Raw genomic sequence first — 21,393 nt, 5'->3', positions numbered from 1 at the left:
TTTGTAAAGGAGACTTTAAGAATTAATGAATTTCATGAATTGTCTCTTTTGCGTCTCTACAGGATATATAGCTGGATTTCCAAAGGGCCTTAGGGGGTGATAGCGGCAGATCTCCAGAAAGGAGACTGACTGTCAGTAAGGGTCTGGAGTCACTGAGAGCTGTTGTCTTAGGTTCTCTGTTCTGCATTGATCTCTGTCAGCAAGAAGAAGAGCAACAGACTGTGGTCTGAATTGTATACTAGCCACCGAGGAATAGAAGAGTGCTGTATTGTATACTAGCCACCGGGGGAATAGAAGAGTGCTGTATTGTATACTAGCCACCGGGGGAATAGAAGAGTTCTGTATTGTATACTAACCACCGGGGGAATAGAAGAGGTCTGAATTGTATACTAGCCACCGGGGAATAGAAGAGTGCTGTATTGTATACTAGCCACCGGGGGAATAGAAGAGTGCTGTATTGTATACTAGCCACCGGGGGAATAGAAGAGTGCTGTATTGTATACTAGCCACCGGGGGAATAGAAGAGTTCTGTATTGTATACTAGCCACCGGGGGAATAGAAGAGTTCTGTATTGTATACTAGCCACCGGGGGAATAGAAGAGTTCTGTATTGTATACTAGCCACCGGAGGAATACAATACACCCTCTACAGTCCTGTATTGTATATTAGCTGCCACAAAATAATTAATCCTTTCAGTAAAACACCACAAATTAAAAATCAATAAATTATTAAGGAATTCTTAAAAATATATATATAATTTATAAACATCTCACCATCATCCAGGTTCCCAATCACTGCCTGTTTCTTCAGGAAGTCGCTGCACAACTTCTTACTCAGCCCAAATGCCAACATGTTGTGTGTGAACGTCCTAAACAGAGAGACAGAAGGGTGAGGAGGGAGAGAGGGGGTCGACAGGCAGACTGAAGGGTTAGGAGGGGGGGGTCGACAGGCAGACTGAAGGGTTAGGAGGGGGGGTCGACAGGCAGACTGAAGGGTTAGGAGGGAGGGAGGGGGGTCAACCGGCAGACTGAAGGGTTAGGAGGGAGGGGGGGTCAACGGGCAGACTGAAGGGTTAGGAGGGGGGGGGGTCGACAGGCAGACTGAAGGGTAAGGAGGGAGAGGGGGGGTTGACGGGCATACTGAAGGGTTAGGAGGGGGGGGGTTGACGGGCAGACTGAAGGGTGAGGAGGGAGAGGGACATGCTGCCCTGTACTGAGCACTGTGTATTATGGATCTAACAGTGGGAGTCACTTCAGCTCTGTCCGGGTAGGTACAATACAGACAGCCGCCTGTTGAGTGCTATGACGTGTATATACTTCCTGCTATGTGAATGTGTAGCACAGTAGAGGATATATACATATCGGGTGGTTGGAAGCAGCTTAGGATGGCGACTGTGACCAAAGGGATGTGACAGATCTCATTTCCGACAGATTTAGTTCAGATTAAATATTGTATTCCAGGTCTATTATTTAATTCAGTAATATACATCCTTCATATATTAATGTCCAATATTCCTAGGGACTCCAATAGTGAAGAAGCCACGATACAGAAAAACATATCCTAAATATTCACTAGTTATGTATTATTATGGTTTACGGTGTTCAGTCGTTTGTCCTGAGTGACAGATTATTACTCCTAATATGTGGTGCTTGTTGTTTTTCTGTAAATGATATTTCATTTCCCTCAGCAGATTAAACAGGACAGCAGTAGAGAAATTAAACATTCTGAGCAGAATAAATATGACCAGTATATACACAGAGATAATAAACAATACCTACCCGAGCTGGCCAAACGTAATGTTCTCATTAAACTGCAGACTGTCGTCTCGCTCCTCCTGCGTCATGTGATACCACCGGTCTCTGCCGAGTTATAAACACAGATAGGATTTATTTAACATGCAAGTCCCTATATGTCAGGGGTAGAACAACTCCGTCTCTGTCTGTTGCTAAAACTACAACTCCTGGCAGGATGAGGCAGCCTGCTGGGGACTGTAGTACAAGAAGAGCTTAGTCCAGGCTATCTGACAACCTCCTATAGGCTACAGCAATAGAATGATAGACACAGTGTAACTGGTGTGTAATCTGTGAGACAATAAACACTTTATCATTTATGGTGACGGTTGGGGATGATATTTTGAGTTCTAGTTTACATTGAGCAGCTGACTTTGGACAGAGTACCGTCAGACAACATGAGCTTCTGCAATAAAGAGTACCATCTGGTTACATGAGTTACTGGAATATATTAGATGGTAAGAAAATGTCAAACAATACAAGAAAACTCTGCAAATAATAGTAGATCATGTTCCTGCTCTTTTGTGCGGAGGTGTAATTAGCGAGCTGCGCTGATGAAGGGCGGTCATTAGCATTTCTGGGGGAACAGGGGGGGGGGTTCGATACAGGCGCCCTTGTATGCAGCTGCTGAACAGAAGATTCCTCACACTCTAGGGGCTGTCACTGGTAACGTGTTTGTATGGGGGGCTGACTAGATGACAGGGGGTCTGATGGTTGGAAAGCTGCATTTATCCTCTCAGAGCTGCACACTTGTCTGCAGCCGTCTGTGCTGCCAAGCGGCTCGTGTTAACCCTTCAGCAGTCAGCAGAAGTTTTCTAAAGTATATTCTGCCATAAACCAGCAGAAGGGTATAAAAAGTTCTTTATCTAAGTTGATCATCATATACTGGAGACTTGTTCTGCATGACTGACAGCTGTCAGAAAATTTACTGACAGTTAAAAAAAATTATATATATAGATTTTTTTTTTTTTTGTCTGACAGTAAAAATCATTAAGAAATGAAACCACCTCAGTACTAAATTTTGCATTGCATTTACCACAATAAGTCTAAATCATAAGCGCCCCCCCCCCCCTCCATTTCGGCCCCTACGCCCCTTTTGCATGTGGATGTTGTCATCTTCACTATTTGATACATTTTAGAAATTAAATAATCTGACAGTATGTATTAAAGAACATTTTCAAGGTTGGGAAACTGCAGTGAAGGAATGTTGGCTGGTTTCAGATTCTCTCACTGTTACCTAAACAGTTACTTTATTTATTCCTTTACAAAACAGTTTTAGAATAAATATGGCGAGGACCAGTGAGACGGGGCAGGTCTGTCTTGAGAACGTACACAATATCAGTGGCCATTTCTTACAAATCATTTCTCCATCAACATTTTGTACAATAAATTAAGTACAATACATGACAAACTAGCTAGCAAAATAAAATACAGTAACATTCAGTAGTCCGACAGATGGGTCATAATTCAGAACACAAATTACAGTGCACTGGTTGGGTGGAAGCAGACATTTGTTTGGCTGAATCAATACACGTGAGAATACAACTCACTAGGAGCTAGTGACATCACTGATACATTCTGTGCCTGTGTGATGTCATTAGTTCCTAGTCAAATAAATAGGCTGCGTACTTATCAAGCTTGGTTCAGCCTATAAGACGGCTGAGTCCACCGTGCAGATGCGGAGTGAATTTCAAACCAATGACAAGCCGGTGTGAAGTGGAAAAATGTGTTGCACAGATTACTGCTGGTAGCACAGCTAATAAACATAGGACAACCAACCTCTCTTCATCTTCCTCCCCCGCATTTCCTCTGGAGCGGCAGCAGAAACAGGGTCAGCAAAGGTTAAAGGTTAGAGGTCATGCCAATGGCAAGCAGAAATAAAGAACGACATCACCAGCAAGAGAGGATGTAAGCTCTGATATCACTAATCCTTACCGGCGCCCTCGGACGCAGCCGGCGGCTCAGCAAGTCGTCTCGAGCAGTCGCAGGATAAAACACGCACCTAGATAGGAGTACCACCCTTACTGGGAACGTTTTGTCTCTAATGACAGTTAAACATTTTATCTTGGGATACGTTTAAAATAAGTCAGGAGACAAGGGGGCAGACCTGCAAGAGGCAATTCGGAGATACAAGTGGACTCAATAGTAAAGCAGATCTTATAACAGAACAGATGACGGTTGCATTAACCTGATCCTCTGCAATGTTGACGCACATTAGGGGGTACTTGGCTAATGCGCCATAACAAGGAAGGCAGCCAATACTCAGCCTACAATATGACGGGGAACAAGTCTCTGATGAATTTAAACAAACATGGCCGCCTGCGCTGTGGGTCAGAGAGACTTTAAGAACTATTCCGCAGCTTTGATGAATTGCCTTAGGTGACGCATTTCTCCGACAATTAAGCAGGTAGTTGAACACCTGGCAAGACGCATCGGCACAGAAGCGATCTCACGGATGGCAAGAGGCTAATTAGAAAAGGAATGTCAACAAGTTTATGGAGCCTCTTTTATTGCGGTGATTAAAGTCTCATTATCCAAACTCTGGCTGGAGAAAAGGTCGGACTGGTAATGAGATGAATCATAAAGTTCTAATGGGGCTTCAGGGCGGAAAACGCTGCAGTTTCCCCGTCTGCCGCCGATCAAAATCTGTTTCACGCGCAGGAACAGAACTTGGTTTTATTAACAAATAACAGAACAGAGCAGTTATTTCCCCGAGGAAGAAACATTCTGACCGTCATAGGGCAACATATGTCTAATATACGAAGATCGGGGTCTAAAGTAGAACATAATATAAAACATTGTTTTACATTTTGTAAAATTGAACATAACTGAACTTTCTTATTTAATTCAAGTAATACATTTATATACATGAAAGTTCTGAATGGTGATGGGGGAATAATAATAGTTTTACTTTGTATGTCTGAGCTTACATCGCTCTCTTGCCTGTTTTACCCCTTGTACCTCCTCGTTCTGCAAGGTCTCCTCACCTGGTTGTGGGCGATCTCTTCCTCCGCTCGCAGTGCACGGCGTCGAAAAACGCAGCGTTCCAGAACCTCAGCGTGTGCCTGCGACGGGAATAATGTGTCGGACAGCGTCAGGGTATTATTAGTAGAACATCAGTTATTAAAGTCAGCCAGATACATACAGGGGCAGAATATTATCAAACTATGGAAAGCACCATATTGGCAAAGCGCATATTGTAAAGCGCTACAGAATATGTTGGCGCTATATAAATAAATGATGATGATGATATTGGCAGATACGGTCTTGCCGATCCACCATTGCATCAGACGCCGTTACATAATCTCCAAGGGTCCAGGAACGGGAACCAAAAGGCTAATATTAATTTACAAGTTAACCCGTGCATGATACTCATGCATTCTAGTCAAATCAAGCTACTTAAGGTGTTAAAAAGGTTCTTGTCACGCATTTGGGCCATAGCCCAGGCCTCAACCACCAACCACACCCCACTGTCACCCCCGGCAACCACCAACCACACCCCACTGTCACCCCCGGCAACCACCAACCACACCCCACTGTCACCCCCGGCAACCACCAACCACTCCCTACTGTCACCCCCGGCAACCACCAACCACTCCCCACTGTCACCCCCGGCAACCACCATCCACTCCCCACTGTCACCCCCGGCAACCACCATCCACTCCCCACTGTCACCCCCGGCAACCACCAACCACTCCCAACTGTCACTTCTCCTTCAAGAAATATATATATATATATATATATATATATATATATATATATATATATATATATATATATATATATATATATATATTTTTTAAATCTTTATAAACACTTTTAACAATTAACAAATTAAATTAACAAATTAAAAACATCTTAGTATACCAAATTTCAGCCCTTTCTGAATTTTTTTTCCCACACACACTAAGAATTTAGTAGGTCAGTGTATAACTCTGCCCAGCAGGTGGTGCTGCAGCTTGGTTTTATATTTTCCACACACAGACAGACTAACACACGCCACTAGACATTTATATTATAGATTATTATAATGATAATACTATATTACAGACCTGTCTGTGCATGACAAAATCACAGCTTATAATTTGCCGTTTAAGGTATCTCTTGTAAAAAGTTTTACTTTGGTAGAAAAACAATAAATAATCTCAGTTTGATGAAAATATATATATTTTTTTCTTCTATCCGGTCAATTCAACTTCAAATATTTAATGTATGAATAATAATCCTTCTACTGTCTGATACTTTGCTGGTCCACGTGCTTTGGGGCAATAAATTCTAGCAATATTTAGGGCACAGCCCTCTTAGATCGGGTGTAATACGTGTTAACAATGCTGTAAACACCGACCGTGTTTACAGCGACCAAGATAATCTGAACGTAAAGACCTTATTCCTTACCATATAGGCTGCTGCTTTAGGTGCGTGTACAGATAGATCTTCTCCCCTTTCTTCTCATCAGGACTCTGCAGAGGGACTGTACAGAAATACAAAATGAGATGTGAAAATATACAATGTAACGTATAATGAAGATTCTGACAGAAGGTGTAAACATAGGGACAGCGAGACCCACTCACTGTCATTTGAAGGCTCCCTCGACGTGTCTTCACTTTGCCTGGTGGAAAATAGGAGGAATGTATTAGCTGCTGGGGACAGACTAGATACAGAGGAACATATAGGATACATATAAAGTGCATTGTGCAACTGTCTCATGTATGTAAATTCTTCATTGTGCTGAGATGACCTCAGGAAGTGGGTATTGTAACGAGCAGCTGTACTTCTGGCTCTGCCATGCGTTACACTGACAGCACACATTAGCGGGTTATATGAAGACACAGCCAAACATCACAGAAAGAAGCCTGTACTTAGTACAAGTTGCATGAGGGCGTGGCCAATAAATTAAAGTCACCTGAGTGAGCTGTGAAGCGGTTTTCCTGCCAGCTAGAGGCAATTAATGAGGTCAGAGGGTGGCAGGGCATGCTGGGACTTATTGTTCCATAGCCGCTGTAAGACTGAAGCATTTTGTGCACCAATTGCTACTCACTCGTTTCTCTTTGATAAGGGTCCCTTCAACTTGCTCTCCAGCCCCCCAAAGAAACCCTTCATGTTCTCCGTCGTCACCGACGTCGTCCGCAGCAGCCGCTCAACGTTGTCTTTCTTCTCCGCCAGCCAGCTGTTGGCGGATTTCAGATAGCCGTCAATGCTGCCGGTGCTCACCGGCTTCTCGCGGGATTCAGTCGGGGAGACGTGCGGTTTACCTGGAATAAAAGTTGCATGAAGGCGGATGGCGCAGTAGTACCCATCCCACATGAACACAGCATAGACAGCCATAAGGAGTACCATGAGACAGTAACCACACCCCTTTTTGGAGCTTGGCCCTGCCCCTTCTACAGCTGGCCACTCCCACCACTCAAACTGCTTTGGGAGGAGTGGTGTAGTCCAACAAACAGCAGCATGTCAGGGGCAAACGCAGGACTTGTAGAGGGGGGTTTCCACACCACACCACCAGTGGGCGTGACAATCATGCATGGGGGCGTAGCTATAATTTTAGACAGTGCTTGGCTGCTCTCCAACTCTTCCTATCCCCATCATATACATGGGCAATGCTGAGTGCGCTACTGTTAGGTGCAGCTCTCCCTTTTCAAGCAGAGCCGTGTGAAGTGGGAGCAGGGTCCAGCAACCTAAATTATACATTGCCCCAGGCTTGGAGGGGGTTTTCAGGCTTTAGGAAACCCCCCCCCTCGGTTTGCCTATGTATGTATACATATATATAAACCAATTAAAATAATGTGGTCAGCGTTCCCTCCCCCCGGTTATATAGAGACAGCCTCAATCACGGCAGCACACGCGGGCGTCTCACCAATATAATAATAGGTGAAGCACATCGTCATCAGGTTCTTGGCAGGACCAAAATCGTCCATCTGATGGCACCTAAACAAAGCAGAAGGAAGATTAGGGAGGAGACGCTGGAGTTTTCCCCAAACAATGCCCCCAACCTGACCAGGAAGATGGGACGTACTCAAAGAGCACCACAGCGAAGGACTGCACCAGCCGGTAGAACGTCTGCTCCGAGACACATTTAGAGTTGCAGCGCTGCGGGGAGACAAAACCGTAAAATATGTTAGAGAGTTCCTGTGAGCCCCCCGGTCACAAGCGAGTTCTCAATGTAGATATTATAGAGCACCAGATAGGTCCAAAAGAAAAACAGAATTTAGAATTTCTATATAATAACGATCCACAAAGCTACAATCTCAGGGGCCATCTGTCCGTCTGTTTTACTCTTGTATCAGAGTATGGTCTCCTCCCTCTCATTTGCATAATATGCAAAACACAGAGAGAGGGACTGCCAGCAAAAGACATGGAGGACACAGGTATATAAGTAACTAATCATCATCTATAGAACATTTATGTTTACATTTTGTTTGCAGAATAGAAATTTCTCATGAAAGGTTCCAATAGAATCACTATTATAATAATAAATATCAGTGTTGCTCTTTTTTGGACAACCAAGATGAGGGAACATTGTGCTGTCCACAGAGTAATAAACAGAAAGAATAAATATTTAGAATTTCCCAGGTTGGGGCCCCCGGTGAGGAGAGCGCAGCCTTGTACTGAGCCCCCCGCACAGGTCCGCTTACCTGAGCGCTGACGAACCGCGCAAACCATTCCCGTCCTTTGCCGTTCTCCATACTGCACAGCTCGCCAAACCTGGCTTTCTCCTCCTGATCCACGTCCTCCCTGAATGACAATTCACATATTAATATAATACACGTGACTGTAATATGTGTATAAACTCCTACAAGTGAAAGCGATATATAAAAGGTTCCAATGTCATTGCTTCAATCTTTATTAGGAAAACTTGTGTAATATAAGAATTAATGCCCCCAGTACTGTAAGTTAGTAGAAGTCACTTGATCCAAGACCTGTAGAAAAGCTCTCTGTGTGTGGCCTGGTGTCTTTATATGGTCCCAGAACATCTCAGTGAATTATAATATCCTTAGAACTTACAGCAGGAGAACATTCTCAGGAACGACCTGTGATTATCACAAGCAGGTTTCCATTCCTTTACTGCTGTACAGTTCTACGTCCGCTCCTAGTATCTACCAACAGTCCTAATAGGGGTCCTAACGTTACCTCTGAGCTTTCCCTCTACCAGCTGAGGCCCTGTCACCTCGTTTTGGACACCCCCTTTATCCCACCACCCTCTAAACTGTATATGAATTAATAGTTCATGGGTAGAATTGTGCCTGTCCCAATTTTCTACTCCCCCTTACAGTCCTGCTCCATGTTCCGTATAATCCACCCTACGTATACGCAGTTTGTGTGGAGCTGTCACATCTACCAGAGGACCTGATCAATAATTCAGGATGGCACGGAGCATCCAGGCTTTTGGATTCCGTCTATGGCAGATTCTGCCCTGAGCTCCTGGAAACTTTGCATTCTGTGCCTGGCTGCGGATATCTCCCTCTCTTCCCCGGAGCCTGATTCTGCTTCGTTGGAAGTTATTAGTTGTGGATGAGCGGATACAGCGCTGAGTTATAAAAACCACAAAATGCCCCCCCCCCCCCCCCCCCGACGCTCAGCCAGGACACAATCCTGTGCTAGTCTGATGTAAATAAACAGACACACATTCATGTATAATAATAATGACACAATTTTGTTACAGTAACAGCGCACCAGGTTCCCCGCCCCAGGGAACGGTGAATGCAGCTTTATTACACACAATTAACATTCCTATTAAATAAAACCACTCACCCATGTAATAAATGGCCGTATCTTTTACAAGTAATGTTCCTCTCAGTTTATAAGCTCTACTATACTTCAATATGATGGAGCCAAATAATGCAGACAGTGGTGCCACAATTATATTGGATATATCCTGTACAAATGTTTTGTTTAAAAAGGTGTTATTTCTGCCTCCTCCTCACAGCAATTACACACTTATTACCCTAGCACAGTTCACCCAGAAAAATGTATAAACTACGTGCATTATTATCCAATAGTCCTGGTATTTACAAACATCGCTCATTGTGCAGTAAACCATCGCCCCCAACCAGACGTTCACTTTTACCGTCAAATTGCAACTTAACCCGATCAAAGCTTAATGCGGATTGTTTACTTTTAAAGAAATAACTTCTTGTATCTGAAAATTAGTAACAACTGCAGAACAATTACATGCAATGTTACCTCCCCAGACAAAAATAATATTTAATGAATGATTGCATACATAAATATTGTAATAAACACAAACTGTACTAAAACTAAATAATAAATACATGTATTGAGGCAGGTTCACAGAAGAACTAAATATTGCAAAGCCTTGATTGTCTGCCATAGAGAAGCTTAATGTGCTGGCACTGGGTGGGTGAATCTGTTGGCGGATTCGGCACACAGGGTATTAGCCAATCTCTGGTACGGAGCAGCCTATTGCCCCAGGCAACATGAAGCTTTAGTGACGGCACAGAATGCCAGCTCAGCACATTTCCGCATCGACAGGACAAACACATAGCCAGCCCCCGGTTGTTTAGGGTCCGCTGTTTAATCATCTGGTCACATGACACTTTACTGCGCTAAACAGGACTGTCCAGCTGACTGGGACCTATAGATTTACTTGGTTTGCTGACCCGTATGCCCTGGCAGTTAGAGGAAGGCTGGCAGGGGGCTAACAAAAACGTGAGTAGCCCATTGTACACCAGTGCCGGCCATACGTTTCAGATGTTTCTGGGATTTGTAGTTCCACAGCAGCCTTTACAGTCAGAGCTTAATGTGGCAACACAATAACACTCTGCAAAGAGATTAATTTGTAGCATCTGCAATTTACAGGTAATTTTTTCCTAGTTTAAGTAATTTAATACAAAAATATTTTTTGGAGCAAAGAATACAATTTAGAAAGAAACCTTTTAGATCTATTTTTATTCCTCTCAAGAAGCCGAAGTTACTTTTCTGTTTAGACTTTTAGATTGTCTGCTGAGTCTCTCTCATCCTCCTAGTTACACTCTAACTAAATTAAATGGTAAATATTAATTGAAAGTTAAGGGTCCAATTTAAAATCAAGTGTATTATACATCTTACAAGTCTCACTACCCTGAGCCAGCACCCACTGTCCCCGACTTACCTCCCAGTGAAGATCTTCTCTACGTATTTCCTGATAAACTCTTTCTGTTCTGACAGCTGCTCGTCCCGGGCAGACTCTGTGCTCTGATTGGACGAGAAGGACTCGGAGGACGACCTCTGCGAGAGGTTCCAACGGTGGCGGTTGGGGGACGCCGTCTCGTTCTCACTGTCCGCCGATTCCGTAGCGTCGCTCTCGATCTCCTCCTCTCTCTCCCCGTTCTCAGGGGGGGGTCCTTCCAACTCTAGAAGCCCATCTATGTCCTGCTGTGCGGGACATTCCGGTACCACCACCAGAGGTTCAGTATCTAGATCGATCAGGTTCCCCACGGGTACATCGGGGGTCTCCATCGCTAATCCCCCCCCACGGCCTCCCCCTTATTGTGCAGACTGGGTCACAACAAGTAGTTCTGGGTCCAGGTTGCTCCGTATATCAGAGGTGACAGCTGTCAATCACTATTACAGATGGTCACTTAGTGCCGATTGCAGCCGCATCTCAGACAAACTCTGGGAACTGAAAGACAAGTGTAAAAATTAAAGTAACTTCAGGCAGGTGAAGTGTTATAACACGATAATACATAGTACAAAATACAACCGTCACATACAATGCACTAATATCCATTCTACCCATTTCACTTGATATTCTGTCCCATTTGCTGTGCAAACAATATCCCCTCCATTCTTCAGCAGAATAATCCTAACTGCAAAAATAAACGGAATATAAAATGACGTTGGAACGATGGAATTGATATTTTACTATTTATAGATGTATCGGCAATAGTTACATCCCAATAATCCAGAATTTTATAAGTAAGGGTATTAGGACTACATTGAAGGCAATAGCCACCCTGCTAAAGATTTCTATGACTTTGTAGCCAGCTGTACATGACAACCACCGTGCAGTTGTCAGTCCCCTCCCCTTTCTATTTAGTGATTTGCTGCCTTGACTGATGTTCACCTGGGACAGCCAATTGCAATATAATAAAGACGGCTGAGCTGAAAACGACCAAGATCACTTCACACCTAATAATATGAATTATTACAGTGCATCCATCACCAAATGCAGCCTGTGGGTTCACTAAGAGCCCCATATATAATAGGTAGAAGTACTGTGGTTGTAGTGGGACCTGATGGTGGGGACGGGCGACATCTTCCCTCTCACCTCCTCTGGCTTACTGAAGCTCCCTCTAGTAGGCCATACCTGCTGTCAAACTAACCAAAACGAAGCTTGTGATTGGTTTAGAGTGTAGGCTGCTTCCTATTGGTTGATAATCAGCCACTGACTGATCAGTAGAGGGAGCTTCAGGAAGTCAGAGGAGGTGAAGGCCCACAAATGTCTAGTTATGCCCCTAGCGAAAGTACTTTATGGCAGTTATCTTATAGGCTGAACCAGTGTTCACAATAACACGCATGTTAACTCACTAGAAACCAATGATGACCAGTCCGGGCCACGGTAATGGGAAAAAAAATGTCTGTCCTCAGTTTAGCACAGTGATGTCGCCAGGTCTTACTGAATGGAGCGGTTGCTACATGAGGATTTATTCAGCTCACAATATGGCTTCCTCCTGTGTACCCAGGATACTGGCAAACCTCCGCCTGCCCAAGTTCCCTTCCCCTGACAGACGTTGGGCAGTTTGTGTCGCTGTATTTGTTATTTTGTGTGTTCACTGGCAGCAGAGACTCTTCTTGAACTCATTGTATCAGGGAGAATATGGTACAATACAAAACACCAGAATCCTTCCCAGAACCTCCGCCCACGCAGACAGATTAAATGGCTGTGCGGACGTCAGAGGCCTCGCTGTCTGCCTGTCTCTCCGTTACCAGCGAAGATGAGCTACAGAGCACTGGGCAGACCTGATTACTAACACATACTGACAGGCACAGGGTGCTGCAATTATCCATTCACACCTAAATCATCGCCCACCAGGCACCGTGCCACCAGCTCCATTGTCCTCAACCTCCATCACAAATGTTTTTGCTACTTATGTGTAATATTGTAAGTGGTAAATTTGTCCTTATATTCTTTTATCGCTCTTTAATGGTGTGCTCTGGTGAGGTCTTTTTATAGGCTTTGGCAATCTGTGGATAAGTGGTTGTAAAGGTCATTTATGACTAGGACAGAGAGGGCGGCATAGTGGTTAGCATTGCTGCCTCACAGCGCTGGAGTGATGGGTTCGATTCCAACCAGGATCCGTATGGAGTTTGTATGTTCTCTGTGTGTGTGTGTTGGTTGTTTTCTGATAAAATAGACACAAGTACATGTGTGTGCGCATGTGATAGGGAATATAGACTGTAAGCTCCTGATGCGGATGACTGCATATCCTGTATACAGCGCTGTGTAATAAGATCGGTAACGTATAGAAAATTATAATAAAGCTACAAAACTGTGAGACACATTTTTGGGTTGTTTTTCTAAGTGCTCCAGAACATATATAACAAAATACTCCAGAGCCTGGCTGTAGTTATAAACTATATGCGTGTTTTTCTGCCCCTGTATCCTTCAAACACCCCCCCTCACACACACACACACACACACACACACACACGTCCCCGTATTTCAAGAGTTGCCGAAACCCATTGTCGGACTCAGGAAATATCTTGCAGCTTCACATGCTCAAACCTGCCTGGTCTAATTACTGTCTATTGTGCAAACGAGCCCCAGAACCAGAGAGAGCGCCGGGGATTCAGCACCGCGGCCCACAGTCTCCGATCATCACAGAAAGAGATGTCTGAAGAAATTGTCAGGACAGGAGTGACGGCTGCGGAGAGGAACAGGGGCCGACTCGCTTCATTAGGCTAACACTGGCTTCAGTACATCAGTATCCATCTCCGAGCCAGATCTGTCTCCACATAGAGGAGGACGCTGACCCCAGGACGCACCAATCCGCCCACACACACACATCGTGTTCTGTACAACAAGTGGCCCTCACTTATTCTGCACAGAGAACTTCAGTTCTTTACACTCTTGTGGTTATTAGTGAGAGGGAGCTGCCATCTTGTTTCCTCAGCTGAGGTAAACTGAAATAGCCGACACAGATACCAAGGAGACAGAGCCCTCAGAGAGATATTGTATAGACCAACGACCTGCTTAACAGAGTCTAGTACGGGGAACTGGATGTCATGGTTTTAGGTTAAAGCTCTGTATAGGCTATGAGCAAAATTCGAGAACTTTAACTGCCTCCCTATTGGCTGCTGTCCTTTACATTACCAAACCGGTCACAGCAGGATAGGATATCACGTCGACAAGGATGTCACACGGATTCCCGGCACCCAAACCACCGTACTGCGAGGAAATCAACACATGGATAGTATGAAAGACAGAGAGGATGGCACTCTGCTGAATGGTAAACAATGGAAGGAAAGTATGAAGCACAAATATATTATCACATCTCGTGGAGCGGGGCCACAATGGTGCAATTCACAGGAAACAGTGTTACTGAGGTGGCAGGATGCCAGAGAAAGGTCTATTCTTCTGGGGGGTCTGGGAGAACTACCTGAAATTCAGGACTCACCCAGACTTTCTGGGAGAGTAGGCAAACATGATTCTCAGTGATGTCACCGGTTCCCAGTGACTGGATAGGTTGCACTCTCAGTGATGTCACTGGCTCCTAGTGACTGGATAGGCTGCACTGTCAGTGATGTCACTGGTTCCTAGTGACTGGATAGGCTGCACTCTCAGTGATGTCACTGGTTCCTAGTGACTGGATAGGCTGCACTCTCCGTGATGTCACTGGTTCCCAGTGACTGGATAGGCTGCACTCTCAGTGATGTCACTGGTTCCCAGTGACTGGATAGGCTGCATTCTCAGTGATGTCACTGGTTGCCAGTGACTGGATAGGTTGCACTCTCAGTGATGTCACTGGTTCCTAGTGACTGGATAGGTTGCACTCTCAGTGATGTCACTGGCTCCTAGTGACTGGATAGGCTGCACTGTCAGTGATGTCACTGGTTCCTAGTGACTGGATAGGCTGCACTCTCAGTGATGTCACTGGTTCCTAGTGAATGGATAGGCTGCACTCTCAGTGATGTCACTGGTTCCTAGTGAATGGATAGGCTGCACTCTCAGTGATGTCACTGGTTCCCAGTGACTGGATAGGCTGCATTCTCAGTGATGTCACTGGTTGCCAGTGACTGGATAGGTTGCACTCTCAGTGATGTCACTGGTTCCTAGTGACTGGATAGGCTGCACACTCAGTGATGTCACTGGTTGCCAGTGACGGAATAGGCTGCACTCTCCGTGATGTCACTGGTTCCTAGTGACTGGATAGGCTGCACTCTCAGTGATGTCACTGGTTCCTAGTGACTGGATAGGTTGCACTCTCAGTGATGTCACTGGTTCCTAGTGACTGGATAGGTTGCACTCTCAGTGATGTCACTGGTTCCTAGTGACTGGATAGGCTGCACTCTCAGTGATGTCACTGGTCCCTAGTGACTGGATAGGCTGCACTCTCAGTGATGTCACTGGTTCCTAGTGACTGGATAGGTTGCACTCTCAGTGATGTCACTGGTCCCTAGTGACTGGATAGGCTGCACTCTCAGTGATGTCACTGGTTCCTAGTGACTGGATAGGTTGCACTCTCAGTGATGTCACTGGTCCCTAGTGACTGGATAGGTTGCACTCTCAGTGATGTCACTGGCTCCTAGTGACTGGATAGGCTGCACTCAGTGATGTCACTGGTTCCTAGTGACTGGATAGGCTGCACTCAGTGATGTCACTGGTTCCTAGTGACTGGATAGGCTGCACTCAGTGATGTCACTGGCTCCTAGTGACTGGATAGGTTGCACTCTCAGTGATGTCACTGGCTCCTAGTGACTGGATAGGCTGCACTCAGTGATGTCACTGGCTCCTAGTGACTGGATAGGCTGCACTCAGTGATGTCACTGGCTCCTAGTGACTGGATAGGCTGCACTCTCAGTGATGTCACTGGTTCCTAGTGACTGGATAGGCTGCACTCTCAGTGATGTCACTGGTTCCTAGTGACTGGATAGGTTGCACTCTCAGTGATGTCACTGGTTCCTAGTGAAGGGATAGTAGATTTCCCATACTCAGGAGAATGTAGACTTCGGGCTAGATTTACTAAGCTGCGGGTTTGAAAAAGTGGGGATGTTGCCTATAGCAACCAATCATATTCTAGCTATCATTTTGTAGAAGGTACTAAATAAATGAAAGCTAGAATCTTATTGGTTGCTATAGGCAACATCCCCACTTTCTCAAACCCGCAGCTTAGTAAATCTAGCCCTTAGTGTCTGCCTCCACTATTTTGCAGATTATGTGCACTTTAATACAAAAGATAAAGGCTAAACACGACTGATCCTCCCACACATGATAGTGGTGAGCTGCACGATGCAGCCAAATGATTTCACGGGAGGATTTCATTGTGTAAGAGGATTTTACACCCACGGATGACTTTACTTCAAAAGAGAAGAGCTGGTTTAGGGCACAAAAACTGAGTGCCCAAGGATGTGGGTACTGACTGTCAGCGAGTACCGTGTGGTACACTGTCTGTTTGATTTTTCTTCAGAGAGTATCTATAACAATCAGCATATGGTATTTTCTAGGAGATGCCCAACACTTAGGGCCATAGTTAATATGTTGAACCCGACCCCCTCCCCCCCCCCCCCCAAAAAAAAAATGCGTTGTGTTATGTGTCGGTATTTGAATACGAATACATCATGGTTTTATGTCAATTCTTGTATTAATTGTGACAGAAGCTTGGTGGTATATGTAATTTAATGCAAATGTCACTACATTTATGAAGGAATAAATATATACGTCCTATGAAGGTAGAGAGCGGAGGGAACATTTTCTGGCCACATTAAATAAAGAGTGAGGATAATAGCTGTAGTTTAATTGGGCACTATATTGGATATATCCTGGGGACACGTCAGGTTTTAAATCCCATGTCCTGGTCTCTAGGAGAGGATAGACAGATTCTGCTTCTTTCTATGAGACAGAGATGTGGTCTTAGTATAACCATCAGTCTGGATTTTATTTTAGATTTCTAATTTATTTAACATTTCAAAATTGGGAAAGCGTCTATGCCCTGTGCACCTGCCTCTAGTATGTGCATCGCTAAATAGGGCAAATCTCCCAACTGTCCTGGAATTAGGAAAAAAATCCCGGTCCGAGGAACGGTCCCATCCTTAATCTGGAAGTTTTGTTTTTTTCCTATAAACTGTTCACCGTTAGTAACGGGCAGAATCTCAGAATCACAGCAACATTCTGGCTGTACAGCTTGTGCTAGTTGTTTTCTCTTTGTTAATTTATGGCTTTTAATATTGGGCCAATAAAACCAGTCATCTGTCTGTGCCCGGATATGTTCTTTAATTGCTGGACTTTGACTTTATGGTGTCCGGAGCTCTGCGCCTCCGTAGAGAATGAACGGTTATCCTGTATGTCGCATGCTGCAAAGGCTGCTGGGATATGGATACCGGAGACGCAAGCTGCAAATATACAATTGGGCAAGTGACGCCAACATAAATAGAATATCTTTATAGCTGGTTTAATTATTTTATTGTAATGCAAAAATTGATTTATTTTTATTTTATATTTTGATTTGAGTGTGGTATGAGCAAATCTGTTTAGTTACAAAAATATATTTTGTAACTAAACGATTCTGGCCCTCACAGCTGATTGACGGTTACCTGGCCACGTCCTGGCATTCCAAGACCCTCTTCACCTATCCTCTGTTGTAAGCGCCTACGAGCAGGACCCTTCTGTCACATGTCTGCCCCTTTTTGTGCATCCCCCCCCCCATCCTTGAACTGGTTACGGTTTATGCTACAATTTAATTGAGCGATTGTTATTCTGCCACATTCCGCTTGTTTTGTGCTACATTTCTGTGTACCTATGCAGCTCATACTTTCGTTATTATGCTGTATTTGTACTCATGTATCTGGGGCAGCACGGTGGCTTAGTGGTTAGCACTTCTGCCTCACAGCACTGGGGTCATGAGTTCAATTCCCGCCCATGGCCTTATCTGTGTGGAGTTTGTATGTTCTCCCCGTGTTTGCGTGGGTTTCCTCCGGGTGCTCCGGTTTCCTCCCACACTCCAAAAACATACTGGTAGGTTAATTGGCTGCTATCAAAATTGACCCGTGTGTGTGTGTTAGGGAATTTACACTAAGCTGCAATGCGGCAGGGACTGATGTGAGCGAGTTCTCTGTACAGAACTGCGTAATTAGTGGCGCTATATAAATAAACAGTGATGATAACGACTTTCTCGGTCATTAGTGTGCCCCTCAGTACACTTACAGCAGGAGGAGAGCAGCGATTGGTCAATGACACGATTACCATGCTCCTCCTTCTGCTTTAAGTGTCAGTGACAGATGGCATCGGGTAGAGAGGAATGCCAGCCGCCCAGACGTGGTCCTCACTGATACCCACATAATCCTCAGAATAAGTCTCGCCCCGTCACTGATGCACAAGTTGATGCAGGAGGAGGCACTTACTGACCAATCACAGTGCATCTTTTCCTGCTGTATATTAAGGAGTACAGAAGCTGGGGAATAAGAGGGGTCAGTGAGGGTCGGTTCCCACAGACACAACCTTTTTGCATAGCTGCCTCTCCTTCACTTTGGTTGGCCCCGGCTGGCCTGTGCCCACTTTTTCCCTATGATCAGACCTCTCGGCAGGTATGAAGATTACTGCTAGGGGAAGTGATCGCCCCCCCTCTGGATCCGCCAGGGGGAGGTACACACCTTGGCAGGACAACCCCTGTCGGAAACTTCCCAAGACAAGAAAAGCTTCAAAACTTTTCATATTGATTTCATCTACTTAGATGCGGAATAAAATAAATACAAAAATAATATCAAAGGGACAGATGAAACGTGCAGAGTGATTGGCAGATAGAGCTAAAATACAGAAAACAAAAAACATACCCTGAAAACTATGTTTTTCTGAAATGTTGGTAGAGGTGAGAGGGTGAGAGCTTCCCTTGTACACCCAGCAATGAGGTATTGGACAGTTCTTGTTTTTCTTATTATTGAGCGATTCAAATTACTATATACAGGTCTGACCCTAAAATTTCTAAAATGTCTGCATTTAACCCCCCACCCCCCCTGCGAGCAAACAGGCTCCTAAGCGACGTATATTTGGCTGCACTGTGCCCCTGTCTGCTCCATCAGATGTAATTGGCACAGGGAGGGGGGGGCGACCATCTGCACTGACTAAACAGGTCAGCGAGTCCCTGAGGCAAGATACAGATCTGGATAGTCGACCTTCGTTCAGCCTGCTGCAAGAACGAGGGGAACATTCACCCCATTTACCAACAAGATTCATGTGTATTTTTCTCAGAAAGATATTTATAATTAACATTATTTCTCTACCAGCTGTGTAAGATGCTGATTGTCTGGAGAAGACTTGAGTAGAAAATGTAAATTGTACAGAAGTACCGTGACTTAGTCAAGCAGTGTCCTTTCATCGCTGCCACTCTCAGGCACAGGAGTACCCTGACATACTGTAATATTAGTGCTATAAACCACATATTTCAATTATCAAGGAGCTTGCACTTTCACCAATAAAGATTAAACACCACAGACGATAGAGGAGGGCCAGCTAGATAATATCCCTATAATATATGGTGTGTTTATACTCACCTAACCCTGTCCAATATACGGTCTATTCTTACCTTCGGAGAAAGCAGCCATTACTTAGAGAATGGTGCTTCTCTATCATGCATCATTGGAAGGCCAGGGCTTGTGCGATTGGCTAGCACATCTCTACGGCAACAGACATGCCCTGTACAGCTGCAGATTGGTGGAATCATACACAGAGGAGGGGCCAATAACGTTATAGCAAACGTAGCCAACATGTTATACTCTATCATCTCTGATCTGAAAAACGCCACATGGGGCTACAGCCGCTCTCATGGAGGAGAAGTTGCTCAATCCCCAACATTTAATGGAGATGCAGACATCTCTGAGAGGGCAACGCTGAACAGTGCACATATATACCCTACACTTGCAACCTCACTTTAGCAGAAACACAGTTTGGATTGTGTTGCCTTGTTTTTTTACTTCTGATTTCCTCCAACTATTATACAGTCTTCATCTCCCTTGTCCCTACTCTTTCCAACATTATTATATATCCACATCTTTATCTGCAAAAGCCTACGTATCATACTGGCCCGCCAAGAGGAGCCAATGCACGTGGTGGTACGGATCTAGAAAGGTCATTTTATCAGCTGGTTTGGTCAGGTACCTGTAACACCCCCCTGAGCTTCATGCTGAAGGAGTGCTCTGGTCTCTATAGATTTTGTTGCTGATTAATGGGACCATTGTTTGGTTGTTAAGGATTTAGACAAGTCCCACTGAGCACAGTAAGTGGTCTCGGCTACCAATAACCAAAAGAATTTTATGTTTGCGATAGAAGACGTTTAATGGACTGAAACAAGAAACCAGAGGACGTCCTGTATCTTACACTAAACGGTATTATTTGTGGTATTAAAGCTGCATAAAACTTCAGTACGTGACAGGACACATGATCTTAGTTTTGTGATTTGTACCCTCACAGAAGTACACAGTGTCCAGGTGCTCATTGATGGGATATAGTTTCCTTGTCACACGGGAGAGCTTCAGTTGTAAACGTTCTTCCTGCAGAGAGTTCACAGCTGTCGGGGAAACCAGATTACATATTAAAAGTATTCAGCAATGACAGTACAACGAGTCAATGCCACACTAATAATTCTTGAACGTTGGGAGCACTGTACAAGTCTGAAATACAAGCTGCATCTGCTCTGCTGAAGCAACACCTGACTGTGTACACCACATATACCCTAGCTTAGCAGGCACAAGGTATGAATTTTAGTGATGCCTCTGCTTTTCTCCAAATATTCTGCAGTCTCCACTTCTATGATAACATCTCCCATAGTCCTGCACTCTCCAATCACCAGGGAATTGTCCGGGGGCAAACGCAGGATTTGTAGAGGAGGGGTTTCCTCACCACACCGCCAGTGGGCGTGACCAGCATGCGTGGGGGCGTGGCTATAATTTTAGACAGTGCTTGGCTGCTCTCCAACTCTTCCTATCCCCATAATATACATGGGCAATGCTGCGTGCACTACTGTTAGGGGCTCTCCCTTTTCAAGCAGAGCTGTGTGAAGCAGGAGCTGGATCCAGCCACCTCAATTATACAGTGCCCCAGGCTTGGAGGGGGGTTCCCAGGCACTAGGTAACCCCCCTTGGTTTGCCTATGTGTCCATCACCACTCATTCTCCCCTGGCACGATAAGTGGCTGCTTTATTCCCTCCTGAACAAGTATTTCATGTGTTCGAGAACATTTTCTTTTCACTCAAATTGTAATCCCGAGTCATTTATATATGCTCAGCGTTTTACATAGGAGCTAAATCTCATCCGCACCAGTCTCCGCAAAAGCCAAGAAGTACGTAACACCTAAGTAGCAGGACAGCGATTAACGTACATAAGAGAAGGTCTTCTATGATACCATCATTCCACATTCATATAGAAATAACGATTGTATCTACATGCGAAGGGCTGG

General features: G+C 44.8%; 1 protein-coding gene across 3 annotated transcripts in view; it reads right to left on the bottom strand.

Moving 5' to 3' along the window:
* Positions 1-21,393, bottom strand: part of KIAA0513 (KIAA0513 ortholog) — a 41,706-nt gene that overhangs the window by 3,489 nt on the left and 16,824 nt on the right. Inside the window, exons 2-13 of one of the 3 annotated variants that reach the window (XM_075189327.1) lie at positions 20,402-20,506; positions 10,900-11,409; positions 8,423-8,522; positions 7,804-7,877; positions 7,645-7,715; positions 6,829-7,042; positions 6,362-6,399; positions 6,186-6,261; positions 4,778-4,855; positions 3,570-3,599; positions 1,779-1,859; positions 774-868 (exon numbers count right to left, since the gene is read on the bottom strand). In XM_075189327.1, coding sequence (XP_075045428.1) covers positions 774-868; positions 1,779-1,859; positions 3,570-3,599; positions 4,778-4,855; positions 6,186-6,261; positions 6,362-6,399; positions 6,829-7,042; positions 7,645-7,715; positions 7,804-7,877; positions 8,423-8,522; positions 10,900-11,246 — 1,204 coding nt within the window. In that variant the 5' untranslated portion in view covers positions 11,247-11,409; positions 20,402-20,506. The remainder of the gene's footprint in view (positions 1-773; positions 869-1,778; positions 1,860-3,569; positions 3,600-4,777; positions 4,856-6,185; positions 6,262-6,361; positions 6,400-6,828; positions 7,043-7,644; positions 7,716-7,803; positions 7,878-8,422; positions 8,523-10,899; positions 11,410-20,401; positions 20,507-21,393) is intronic. The other 2 variants (XM_075189326.1, XM_075189328.1) reach the window with 2 other exon arrangements.

The sequence above is a fragment of the Mixophyes fleayi genome, chromosome 10, assembly GCF_038048845.1.
Source record: "Mixophyes fleayi isolate aMixFle1 chromosome 10, aMixFle1.hap1, whole genome shotgun sequence".
Lineage (NCBI taxonomy): Eukaryota > Metazoa > Chordata > Amphibia > Anura > Limnodynastidae > Mixophyes > Mixophyes fleayi.
This window is presented reverse-complemented; position numbering and strand designations above follow the sequence as displayed.